Genomic DNA, 12,775 nt, shown 5'->3' on the forward strand with positions numbered 1-12,775 from the left:
GTTAGGATCGGAGTTGATCCCTGAAGCCGATAAGCACAAAATGATACCAGTTGATTTTACTGTGAAATTCTAATTTTTTTTTCATGGTACAAGGACAAAGTTATTTTAGGTGTGAAGTCCAAAGCTCAATAATTCAAACTCTATGTCTTTTAGATTTCTTCTCAAATATCATGTGTACGAAAAATCGTGTAAATTTGAAATTATATGATAATTGGATTAAGGGTTTAGGATTTCTTTGTAGAATCGTATTCGTCTATTTCCTTCACAACAAATAAATGTCTTAACCATTTTGAATTTGTTTATTTTTTTGTAAAGATGATTTATGAATGATTTTTTAAAAGATAGACGGATTAGATCATTAAAATACATTACAAAGTACGTCTCATAAAAGTATTTCTAAAAAATTGTGTAAAAAAATGTGTGTCATGAATCCAACTCCACACACACACACACACACATATATATATATATAACACAATAATCGATGTTCACAACGTTCCCTCCCATCAAATTTGTAATAATGTTCTTTTCTCTCTCAAAATTATTGCATTTTTTCCGTTAAAGGAAGGAAGATGTCTACTGATTGCCCCATTTGTCTTAATTATACGAATAACCTGCCCCAACTTGTGGACTGAAAATCTATCACAAGAGCTCATAGTGTTAGTCGAGGCTATAATTGACGACAAAGACGCTGCTGTCAACTTCAACATTTCTTATTGAAATCACAGCCATAATTTGATTAATCACTAACCTAAAAACGAAAAGAACAAGAAACTGAAATATATAATTTAGTGCAAATGACCAAATATCTGGACAAACTCATCGAAATGGTAGTATAGCTAGATCTGAAAATTTGTGGCTATCTTTATTTTTCAGTTCATGGACCATCGATCGGCAAAATTGAATTGTAGCTCCCCTAACAACGTAATCAAATTTCGAACCAGACAACCACTAGTATCACCATCACAAAGAGTGGACTACACAGACAAAAACCCTAAACCCTAATAAATCCAAAGCTCCTACTCACCAACCTGGAAAGGCAATAATCCCACACAGATGTGAAACCAAGACAAACATAACGCTCTCTCTCTTTAAGTCTTCTTTACCATGCAAGTTGCAACTACAGTCGCAGTAGGTACAACCCCATAGCTTTATAAAAAGAAGAGAGAGATTCACACACATATATGTTTATATATGCACCCTTTCGCTTTTTCTCTTTTCTTACCAGCAAACATGTTTTCCTTTTCGAAAAGATAAATATCGGTACAAATTCGAAACAGTGCAAATGTTGTGATAGGTGAAACTTCGAGGAAAAGATTGATGGAATCAAATTATATAATTTCAAAAGTCGATGAAGTATATAGCTCTGTTTCACAATCCTCGCATATTAGGCTCACTCAAATATTACACACAATTTCAACGTAAACAAAATAAACACAACGTAAAAAGGCCAAAATAATGGACCAAGATCCTCTCCTAATCTAAGGATGAGGATCCTCATGACCAATGAATGTGGACCGTTAGATGAAAATCCAACGGCTACAAACAAGGGGTCTCTTTAAAGTTATAATAATTATAATCGTTGGATTTTCATCCAACGATCCATATCTCTTGGTCATGAGGATCCTCATTCTTAAATTAGGAGAGAATCCTGATCCCAAAATAATAGGAGAACCACAACTCAAGACATTCATGAAGACCCACGAGTGAAGACAACAAAAAAGTTTTAAAAGACACGGTGGGAAGGAAAATACAAGAATCAAAATTATTGCTCTCCAAAGGGAGAGCCTTGGTTTCATCTAAATCTAAGAGTTTAAAAGGCAACTAGTAGATATCCACGTTAAACTAACACCCAATTTCCAAATCATTATACTTTTTTAATAAAAGGATTAAAAGTAAATACTTAGCGTGCGTGAAAAATATATAATAGTATGTGTCAGTAATATACAAAACTTTTTTCTCATATTATGCATTCAAATCCGATTATACGTACATAGATTGAGTGATGTTACATATATAACCGGCACATACAAAATCCTTTGTGTGTGTGGAAATATACATTTATGTGCAAATCACAAAATAGCTCAGAAACAAATTAACCGTAGAGTACTCAAGGAAATTAATTAACCGAGTGAAATTAAATTTTGTGTACATTCTTTCATCTCATCGACCACGCATGGCATGGTATGATGGAGATTCAAGGGTAGCCGATCGTTTCTGCAACTTGAGATCCTTGTAAAACCTCTTGATAAACTCCTCAGCTTCCTTGTCAACCTGGCTATCACCTTCGTCCTTTAACGGAAACGGCGAGTCCGTTATCCTCAGCTGCCTCACCATAGGGCTCTTCCCAAACCCTGGTAATGTCACAAGCGGCGAGGCCTCCACTGCAATCTCATTGTTCAACATCTCAAGCACCTTCTGAACCGCACTCATAGTGCTAACGTCGTCGTATTGGTATGCACTGGTTGCTTTGGGAAAATAGTGGTGGTGGTGTTTGTTGCGCTTGTTGAAATGAAAAAGGTTGTGAACGGCGGGGCTGTTGCTGCAGCTGAACTCGTACTCTCGGGGAGTGATGAAGGATAGGGCCTCGTTTGAGCGGCAGCTGAAGGCGGAGGTGTGGTGGAGCATGAGGTTGTTGGCTATTGCCTTGCCTGCTAGCTTGCCACGTTTGAGCATCAAATGGAGGTCAACAATAAGCTTGCTCTTCGATAAGCTTTTGCGCAACATGAAGAACGCTATGCGTACTAAGTTCCACAATTTCTTTGCCACAACCGGCGGGCTTGGTTCTACTTCCATTTGTATAATTGGATGAGAAGGAGAGAGAGAGGAGAGAGATAGAGATTAAGAAGGTTGTGTTTTTTTTTTTTTTGGTTAGTTTGATCTTGTGAGGGGAAGGGGAAGGAGGTATATAAAGGGGTTAGGAAATGTTTACCAAAAAAAAACAAAAAGGGGTTAGGAATTATTATTTAATAAATAAATAGATTAAGTTGATAATTATGAAGTGGTAGAGATTTATATCATTCTCTTCTATGGCGAGTGAGTGTTACAATCTTAAGAGAAAGATCAAGAAATGCAAAATAAGTAGGAGAGTTTGTTCACGCGGTGTGATGAGTGAGTGAATTTGCATTTCCAAATATTGATTTAATATTTTGGTTAGTGCTTATTTATATGTACATGTATATGTATATGTGTGTGTGTATATAAAAGTTCCTATGATTGGCTTCTTAAAATTACTAGAAGGTCCCTCTGATAGGAACCAAATTACTTAAGTATGCTCCCATATGCAATGATTAAATATCTTGGGAAGGTCCCAAGTGTCAAATACACACAGCCTTTGCCCTACATATTAAGGTATTTGCATCTTAACTTTTTCCATTTGTTTCCTTATGAAATTCAATTAATCCTTCAACTACTGTTTTTGGTGCTTTGAAATGTTTAAGGCTCAGGCATTAAGTTCATGGATTAGAATTTTAGTGTATATGTTAGGAAATAGTAACAATATTATTGATTAAATGACATTCAAATACAGAGTCTTGAGTGAATATATTCTATATAACATTACCATGATTCTCAAATTAGACTAAACAGTGACCGATAGAAAAATCAAACTTCGTTAGACAGCGTGCAAGATCTATCATATCTTTGAAATATCATATTATGTACACACTGATGGAAGTTAGAACATAAAAGTATATGAAAAAAGAGATTGATGTTTAAAAGAAATGATTGCTAGTTTGGTTGGGTGTGTTTTTATTGCATGCACAAAATATGTTTAGACACATAATTTTTCTAAGTGCTCAACATTAAAGCTTGGAGGGACACAGAAAAAAAATATCAGTTCCTTCATTTATATTATGATATATGGAGTATTGCTTAAATACCTGATACTTGAAAAAATATGTCTTTAAACAAAAGCAACTTTGATATTATCAAAAGCATATGCTTAATATGAACCATTTAATCATAAGCTCAATATGATGAGTAGATTAGGGTTTCACATTCATAACATGATTATGACAATAATACAGTGTAGCGGTGTATATTTTTCTAAAAAGCTTCTCAACTCGGTCAAGCTTAGTCTCCGACAATCCAAAGTCCTAAAAACACCATTGTTATTAAAGAATAAAAGTAATTCTAGAGATAGTTAAGAGTGCTACCTGATTAGTTGTTAATTGTTATATATATCATATACATGTCACATTTATACTCAATTATGATTAGTTGTAATTAATTGTTAATGTCAATTCTTATTTATGCAATTAAGTAACAACGGTCGGATCTCTCTAACGATGCTCAAAACTGAGTGTTTTTTCTTTGCTCTTTCAAGCTGCAGACATTTAGGCGATGGCGTGGAAAATAATCTTCGTTGCTACAGCTCCCATGAGAGGGATTGGATGGAACCCAGCCAGCCTGACAAAGGTTGACAGGATTGAATTAGAGGCACCTACTCTGAACACGTGGCCCTCTAATTTGAGGCCACAAATGAATCTTTCACCGTACACGCATATACGAAAACCTCCTTTTGCGTACCCTAAAATTGGGCGTTCAGATGAAGAAATTAAAGCAAGACACCCCGGGCCCTGGGGACCTCTAAACCCTAATCACATTTTAATTTTATTGTTCTATGTTTATTTTTCCTTCTCCTCCAAGGAGATTGGTTTGGTCAATAAATTAGCTAACCTATTAAAATATACATGCTAATAAGTAATAATAACACACATTGTTCAACTTGATCAAGAAAAGCATAAATGGTAGCCGGCCACCATATTGCTAGGAAATGCTTTTCCCTTTTTCAACTCCAAACGTTATGCTTTTCCTTTCACGATCGACCACCACCTAACCAAATGCTAGGAAATGCACTTTGCAAAACTACTTCGCTTTGCGTGCTAATGTACCATGTTTTGAGGTTTGCTTCCAAGATGGACGACTTTGAGTTATTGATCTGTGGGAGATACGTTGCAAGATTCGCATAAACAAGGAGTCAAGGTATTAGCGATTCTAAGTTGTTTATGTAGTAAAACCTACACACATTGCAATTGACAATTATTCATATCTATGTGGACGATTTAGAACTACATCGATTTGTATGAGAATTATTTTATACTCATTAATGATTGATCATAATAAGTTTTGCTTCTAAGTTGGACGACTTTGAGTTGTTGGTTTGTGCGAGACTTGTTGCGAGATTTGCATAAATAAATGTTCAACTCTAACCAGTTATGAGTTGTAAGGACTATTAAACTATATGTGTAAGAGAATTATTGTGTGATTGACTCATCCTCATTAACGATATTAACTCATACTCATTAACGATATGAATCAATTGCATGTATAACACATGAGAATATGTTGAATCTTTAAGATTAACCCTTATCATTTTAATGCAGATTAAACATGTGTGCAAGTTAATTATGTTTAGTGACTAAGTCATATACCTATCTAATTAGGATGCAATTTGGGCATGTGTACTTTTCCAAGTTCTTTGAAGTGAAAGCTATAAACATCCTTTACAATTGGTTGAAAGCTATAAACATCATACAATTTCTCTCTTTCAGAAATTTGTATTTGTGAAAATGATTGGTCCGAGCCGAATTCTACATATGCATGCAAATGGAAGGCACGTGACTCATTAATATGGATTCAAATTGATATATCGATGCATCAGTTTGTAGCACAATTGAATATTCATGTATTAATTTATGCTCTCGAGTTTCAATTTTTTTCTTCCTTCATTATCGCTTGCATAAAAAAAAAAAAGAATATGAATAGTTAGCTTTAAGGAGTCGAGATTCTCTTTGGATCTCTGTGTCTGGAGTCGAAATACTTAAAAATCTAGACCGTTGAAGAGAGAAAAAGAGAAATTGAATTCTAGATTTGTGTGAAATGAATTACTGAAATAAAGACCAAAATTTTTAAATAAATGGTCCAAATTTTTAGATTTGTTGACTCCAAACGCGTAGATCTAGAGAGGATGTAAATTCAACTTCTAGAACTATAATCCATAATCAATTGTGATTTGTGGTGGTGATTGATCCACATTCTTACTCCCACTCAGCTTAACAAAATAAAAAAGTAGGAAGAAAAGGCTGCATATGACTCTGGAAAAGGATTTAAATGAAAATTTAATCTTCTTTTTAGGGTATTCAGTGAATTTTTTTTTCTGATTGGGCCACGACCCACGAACATAAATGCTATTCAAAACCCTTTTTTTTCTTTAAATCACACCAATGAGCCGTAGCCACGAAGGAATCTTAAGCTTGGGAGACCTGATGCCATCTGTCAACTACCATTACTATTGCCTAGAGGTTGTCTAATTTGATCAGAAGGGCTATATATTTAGTCGTTTTGATTGGAAATAACTTTATGATTAATATTTTTCTTTGATGTTTTGGAGCAGTTGATATTTTAAATGTTGTAATTGTTAGATTTTTATTTAAAAATATAAAAAAATTAACAATTAAAACATCCGGAATGCTAGACACTCATTTAGAATTTTTGTCTTATGATCATCATGCTCATGTATGCGGTATTTTGTTCTGATATTTTTTGGTGGGGTTTTGGGGTCAATATCATATTCATGGGGTATGCCTTTTTATCAAACTATTTGCCCTCTCTTTAATATATTTTGCACGATTTTGGTGAATTTTCAAGTTTGAAATTTCCTTTTTGCCCTATATAATTTTAGTGGAAATTGTCATGGATGTAACTTGCATAATTAAGTTTCCATTAATTTTTTTATATTTTAATTGTTTGAAGGATAATGTACTTTACGAAACATACATTTTCATTTACTTTTGATGGTATATATTTGTGAAAATTTTATTATTTTTTTAGTGTATGGTATGCAACAAACAATAGAAGATAAAGTTATTTCCTTCTTTTGGTAAAAAAAAAGTCAAAATCTTAATAGTAATTAAAACTCTGAGTCTCCGAATGTATATAGGGTAAAGCAAGAAAAACTAAATTTGTAGGTAAAATTTACAATATAAATAATATGTCATCAATAGAAATAAGCACGTTTATCAACGTTTAAGTTATAATTCAATTATTAGCTTTCATATTATTGATTTTACAGAATTTTATCTACAAATTAAGCTCTCTCACATTACTCTTTTCGTAAAGCGTAATTGAAGAAGTATGTTTTTCATTTTGCTTTTGTAACGCTTGCAACCATTCCGGGAAGATAAAAATAAAGGTGACAGAAATATTAATTTAAGTTAATTATTTAGCTCAAACTTCTTAATTAAGCTTAAGTTAATCACATTAAATTGGTTTCAATTTGCTGGGATCCATTATGCTTTTACAATTGATTTACAAAACCCATCAACATCAGTAGGGCACTGCATGTTTTTTCGCTTCTTTTTATAAATCATTTAGGCTACTTTTTGTCTTTCCTTCGAGTGGGCCTGGAAATGCAGAACATAGTGCGTATTTTATTCAAACGAGGCACTTCATGTGGAAAAATTTTTGGTTATTACGAGAATACAAGTGATACACTACTTATTTTTATGTAAATTGTGAAAAATTTTATTATTTAAGTTATTAACTTTATATCTCACCATTTGTATAATGACACGTGGTATACCACCTTGTGTGCTGATCACATTGAAAAATCTCTCCTTCATTCAGGACTTTACAAATTGGGATTGGTTTGAATTGCTTTTAGCTTTAGAGGGTACCTAATTTTGTGAGGGGCTTTTTAGTCAAAATGATCTTTGAGATTTGCATAACATATTACTTTACTCTCAGAAATTGAAAATCAATAGAAATGGTCTCTGAGATTGTCCACCATCCATTATTTTGGTCATTCCGTTAAAAATTCCGTTAAGTGTCTCGAAATCCCTGAAATTGAAAATCAATAGAAATGGTTTTTGAGATTGTCCACCATCCATTATTTTGGTCATTCCGTTAAAAACTCCGTTGAGTGTCCCCAAACTGTTGGCCAAAAGTTTGGTCAATTTTCAAAGCTTTGTAACTCAATTGTTTCTTAACCAAATTCGACCCATAATATATCAAAATAAAAATAGGAAAGTGTAGAACAAGATTATACCTATTTGGAAGCTCAATGGTTGCCGAAGATGGCCAGAAAATAGCATGAAGGGTGATTGGTCCGCGCGAAAACTGGAAAACTTGCCGGAAACTGGGTGAACTTTAAACGTTCATAACTTCTTCAATACTCAACTAATTCGAGTGATTCAAAAACGAAAATCATATTTTTCGATGAGATGAATAGAATGGTACCTTTCTCAACAGCTAAATAGCAGTGTTTTGGCTGGAAAACGGCTTGAAAATGGCTCTCTTGGTCATTCCGTTAATAGAATGACCAAAATAATGGATGGTGGACAATCTCAGAGATCATTTCTATTGATTTTCAATCTCAGGGACTAAAGTGATGTGTTATGCTAATCTCAGAGACCATTTTGACTAAAAAAACCTTTGTGAGATTGGCGGTATAAATTTTAGAACACCAGTATGTACGTTTTGGCTAAGTTTTCCATTAGCAAGTACACTGTTTTTTCTTAAAATTTCTTTCTGTGTCTTCCAACATCTTTCTCTACTCTTTTTACCATGAGCCTTCATCTTATAGCCGCATCTTTTAACCAGAGAAATCATAGGTATTCGTTCACTTGTTCAAATAACCTTAACCGATTTCTCTATGTGAAGTGAGATTTTTAGATTCATGATAATGATTAATTTGATGGTGGCTTCAACTCAACATCTGCTCTTGGGACTTTTCTATCGACCTGTTCCATACGATTTTCCAGCTCTACGAGAGCTTCGAGTAACAACTAGTTATATTCATGGTGGGCTCTGTTGCATGTAATGGCCTTAAGAGCTGCCATGTGGCTTATGCCTTGGTGGTGTTTGGCGGCCTAGAGAAACGTCCACCTCCGCCATTAATTTACAGAGCCAAGCCTTATCTTCGAGACTTCTGGAAACAGTAGCAGTATATAGCCTTGTAGGACGCAACACCACACTCAAAAAATTTATATATTTAGTACATGTCAAAGGTCCACAATTGTAGTTATCTATACCACACACTCACACACACACACACTCTCTCTCTACAGTCTTGTGCAAAGTGTGGCCGAAATTGATCGGCCACACTCTTGTACTCCAATGAGATGGAGTTTTGTGGCTCATCCGTGGGTTTTGAGCTAAAGAAAAACTCACAACTGATGAAAGGCCTTATGTTTGTGTATAACCCTCGAGCTGATTTCTTGTGTTAAAAGAAATGTTTGAATTTCATTTTATAATGTTTTTCTTGAGATGTATGGAAGTTGTTGGATCATAGTTCAAGCAGCCTCTCTAAGTTGTTGGATCATAGTTCAAGCGGCCTCTCTAGCTAACCTTTCTTTTAAGTGATATATTATAACAAATGTAAACATCTTATAGGGTGACTAAAATAGATGGCTAAGATTTGTTTTGATGTAAAAGAGAGAAATATCTCCTTTCCTCTCTCCTCTAACGGTAATATCACACTTCTTGTATGAAGGGGAAGAGGATTTTCTACTATTCTATTCTCATCTCCTTCCATCCTCTCCTCACACACATTGCTTTTTGTCTTATTATCTTTATAAAAAAATCAATATAAGATGTTGACATGGCTTAACAGTGACCGTTCAAATAGAAGGGTATAGAAAGGTAGAGAGATTAGGAGGGTAGAGAATTCTCCTCTGTATGAAAGAACAATGCAATATACACATCATAATCTTCTATATTCTCTCTACAACTATTACCAGAAATCCAAAATGTTTAAATCCTTCTTTGAAGCTCAGAAACATAACAATACACACTAAACCTTAGGCCACATTTCTATTAGTAATGAGAAATTTTTAGTGTGCTAAGTAGCATACTACAAGTAGTTTTAATTATTTTTTTCGAGTATCTAACTACTTGTATTATGATACTTTATATATTGAGTCATTCTCTATCACATTGAAAAATGATGATTCTGGTGGGGAAGAGATCCCCTCCGGATCTCTCTCACCAAATTCTAGGGATCCGGAGATCGGACCCTTGAAATTTGATCAAATTACTACAAACAGAAAGCTCCTCTAAAAATTATAATAATTGTAACCGTTTGATCAAATTTTAAGGATCTGGATCTCCTGATCCCAGGGATTTTATGAGGGTAATATCCGGAGGGGATCTCTTCCCATGCTGGTGAGAGTAAAAAAGCAGAGTGTAGACGTGTCGACGAGCCATTTGCCCAAATCGCCGTCTTTTATTTCCGTAACCGGCGGAGGAAAAAGGTTAGTCGTTTCAGAAGGCGGCAAGGAAAGCACAACATTGAAGAAAGCACCCCTCATTCTTCTTCCGTGCCCAAAAAACCCTAATACTCCAACATATTTGCGAAAAAACCACGATTGTGAAAGCTTCTTGTCTGCCGGTCAGGAAGGGCATTTTCGGATTCACAAAAAAAGTAACCGCTATTTCGTATTTTTTAGATCATTTCTTCCTCCCCAGAAGGACAAACTTTGAAATAAATCACAAGAAGAAGAACAAGAAGAAGAAGAAAATTACACTCGCAGTCAGATTCTTGAATTTCCATTCCTGATTAGAAGGTAAGATTTTAACACATTAAATAATTTAAATCTTTATATTTTTCTGTGATTTTTTTTTTTATGTCTAAATTTCTGAATAATCTGTATGTTTATTGCTCAAGTAATTGAACTTTCTGATCGCTGTTGTGAATTTATTGATGTTGAAATTCAGTGGAAAAGAAAGAAATCCAAGTTTTGAATTTTTCAGTTCGATGTTTTTGTTTACCAGAAATTTTGGAAGCTTCCTGAAGGTTATGGACTTGACTTGGATTTGGACTTAGTTGACTCAAAGATTCAAACTTTAGTTCATTTTCCTGCATTTCCTCGGAAACCAAACAGAGGGTTATCTGGTTTTTCTGTTTCTGTTCATAAACTTTGGTTTAGTTAGTAGATCGTTGAACATTGTCAGGATGAAATTTAATTAAGAAAGATATTAAGGTCTGAATTTGATGGGGAGGGGAGTTCTCTGATTGGAAATTTGCAAAACCCTAATTGGTGATAATAATTTGGGATTTTTCCTTTTTTGATGCTGATAGCAAAACCCTAATTGCTGGTTTTGGTAATTTTTTTTGGGGGATCTTTCATAAATGAAACCTTGACTTACTTGTTGTTGTGATGATTAATCGGGAATTGATAAGGAGCTTGTCTTTTGAGCAGTTGTACAGAGTTTTGATGAATAACCAGTCTACCGGGCGCAACCAGAGACCCGCCAAAGGGTTGAAGGTGAAACAGGCAATTCAGATTGCATTGATTTTGGCTGTTTGCTTCTGGTTGCTCTACCAGATGAAGCAGTCACATGGCAAGGACTATAGTGAAAGTTCAAAGGACAAGGCTAGCGAAGAACGCGGTTCTGATATTTTAGGGCGTAAGGGGAGTGCAGGGTGGTCAAAAGTTGGAGCTGTGTCTGCATCAAAAGATCCAAAACATGTAGGAGAAGTAAGTGTAAAGAAAGAAGATGGAAATGTTGAAGAGAAAAATGAAGAAGAATCTTTGCAGAATTTAAATGAAGCGAATCAGGTTGAAAAGGAAACAGAAATTCAGAAAAAAGAAATGAACAATAAAGATGATAATTCTGAAGGTGAAGTTAAAGGAAATGATGAATCGGTGGGGCTCGACAAGAGTTCTGCGCATGAAGAAAATTACCAAGAGGGGCATGAAGGTACGCAGGCAGTTTTCGCTGATCAAGATGGTGCGAAACATGTGAATCATGATGAAGTAGGAGAGCACAAGGAGCAAATACCACAAGATAAGCACGAGGAACAAGAAAATGGAAAGGGACAAGCTAAGGAGCCAAAGAGATTGGAGGAATCTAGTACCACTGACAAGGAGCCAAAGAGTACTACATACGAGGACATTTCAGTACGACGCGGTGAAAGTAAGAATGACTCTCTTGAGGGCCAAAATTCAGTGGTAGACGGAGTGGTCCATGGCTTTGATGATGTGAATGGCGTGCCAGTAGATGGCCATGATCTCATAGAATCCATAGTGACTGGAACAGGCGGTGATCAAGCAATTACCGGACATCAGGAAATGAATTTGAGTTCTAACAATCAAAGTGAAATCAGCAAAAACGCAGTAAATGAAGAAGTTGGGTCTAAAGAAGGAACAATTGGTGCTGATTTGGAAGCCAAAAGCAATATCTCAGTACGAGGCTCGAACATTGACATTAAATCGAAGGTGGAAACAAGTTCAGACACCTCGAGGATCGATAGCGTTTAAGAGACTACACAGGGAGGCAGTTCCTTTTCAGATTCATGGAAGAAACAAAATGTCATTAACATTACAAGTATCTGCAAAAGCAGAAGAAACTAGAGGTAGAAAGTGAGTTGAATTAGTAGCATTTCTTCTTGAGTGACATTGTACAGTCTAATTTCGAGTTTTCTTACAAGTCGTTGGACGTTTTCTTGGCCTTAGATCCGAGAACAGGTGATAATTTGATGTCGAATAGTCATACATACTTACTAGAATGTTTACTTTCTCGGTGCTATTACAGAAATAAAGTTTCGGTTTCAGTTTCGGTTTGAGGATAAGAACTTGCCTATAACGAGATGCTATTATGGTGGCATTTCAAGTCATTTACGTATGGTGACAATGTATGATTGGCATGAGATACAACCGCAGTTGCATCCCAATATTATTGCAGGGCTGTTAAATATGGATTGATAGTGATGTTTTGTATCCTTTCCTAGTTTCTTGTATATCTCGGAAAGGAGGGAGAATCTTCAAAT

The 12,775-nt window shown here is 35.1% G+C and overlaps 2 protein-coding genes across 4 annotated transcripts; one reads left to right on the forward strand and one right to left on the reverse strand.

Annotated features, from left to right (window-relative positions):
- Positions 1 to 2,163: 2,163 nt before the first annotated feature.
- LOC125469552 lies at positions 2,164 to 2,796 on the reverse strand. The gene has a single exon (XM_048566954.1). The coding sequence runs from the start codon at positions 2,794 to 2,796 to the stop codon at positions 2,164 to 2,166; it is 633 nt and encodes a 210-aa protein (XP_048422911.1).
- A 7,427-nt stretch (positions 2,797 to 10,223) lies between these two features.
- LOC125469718 lies at positions 10,224 to 12,562 on the forward strand. 3 transcript variants are annotated; one of them, XM_048567442.1, is made up of 3 exons: positions 10,229 to 10,568; positions 10,777 to 10,798; positions 11,205 to 12,562. In XM_048567442.1, exon 3 carries the CDS (start codon positions 11,220 to 11,222, stop codon positions 12,264 to 12,266), a length of 1,047 nt encoding a protein of 348 aa, XP_048423399.1. In that variant the 5' UTR covers positions 10,229 to 10,568; positions 10,777 to 10,798; positions 11,205 to 11,219; the 3' UTR covers positions 12,267 to 12,562. The 3 variants fall into 3 exon arrangements, with proteins under 3 accessions (XP_048423397.1, XP_048423399.1, XP_048423398.1); XM_048567440.1 differs by having other exon boundaries at positions 10,224 to 10,568; positions 10,777 to 12,562; XM_048567441.1 differs by lacking the exon at positions 10,777 to 10,798 and having other exon boundaries at positions 10,232 to 10,568.
- The last annotated feature ends 213 nt before the right edge of the window (positions 12,563 to 12,775 follow it).

Source organism: the organism of the source record quoted next, unplaced genomic scaffold (assembly GCF_019419815.1).
Source record: "Pyrus x bretschneideri cultivar Hongxiangsu unplaced genomic scaffold, Pyrus_bretschneideri_v1 Contig44, whole genome shotgun sequence".
NCBI classification, from domain to species: domain Eukaryota; kingdom Viridiplantae; phylum Streptophyta; class Magnoliopsida; order Rosales; family Rosaceae; genus Pyrus; species Pyrus x bretschneideri.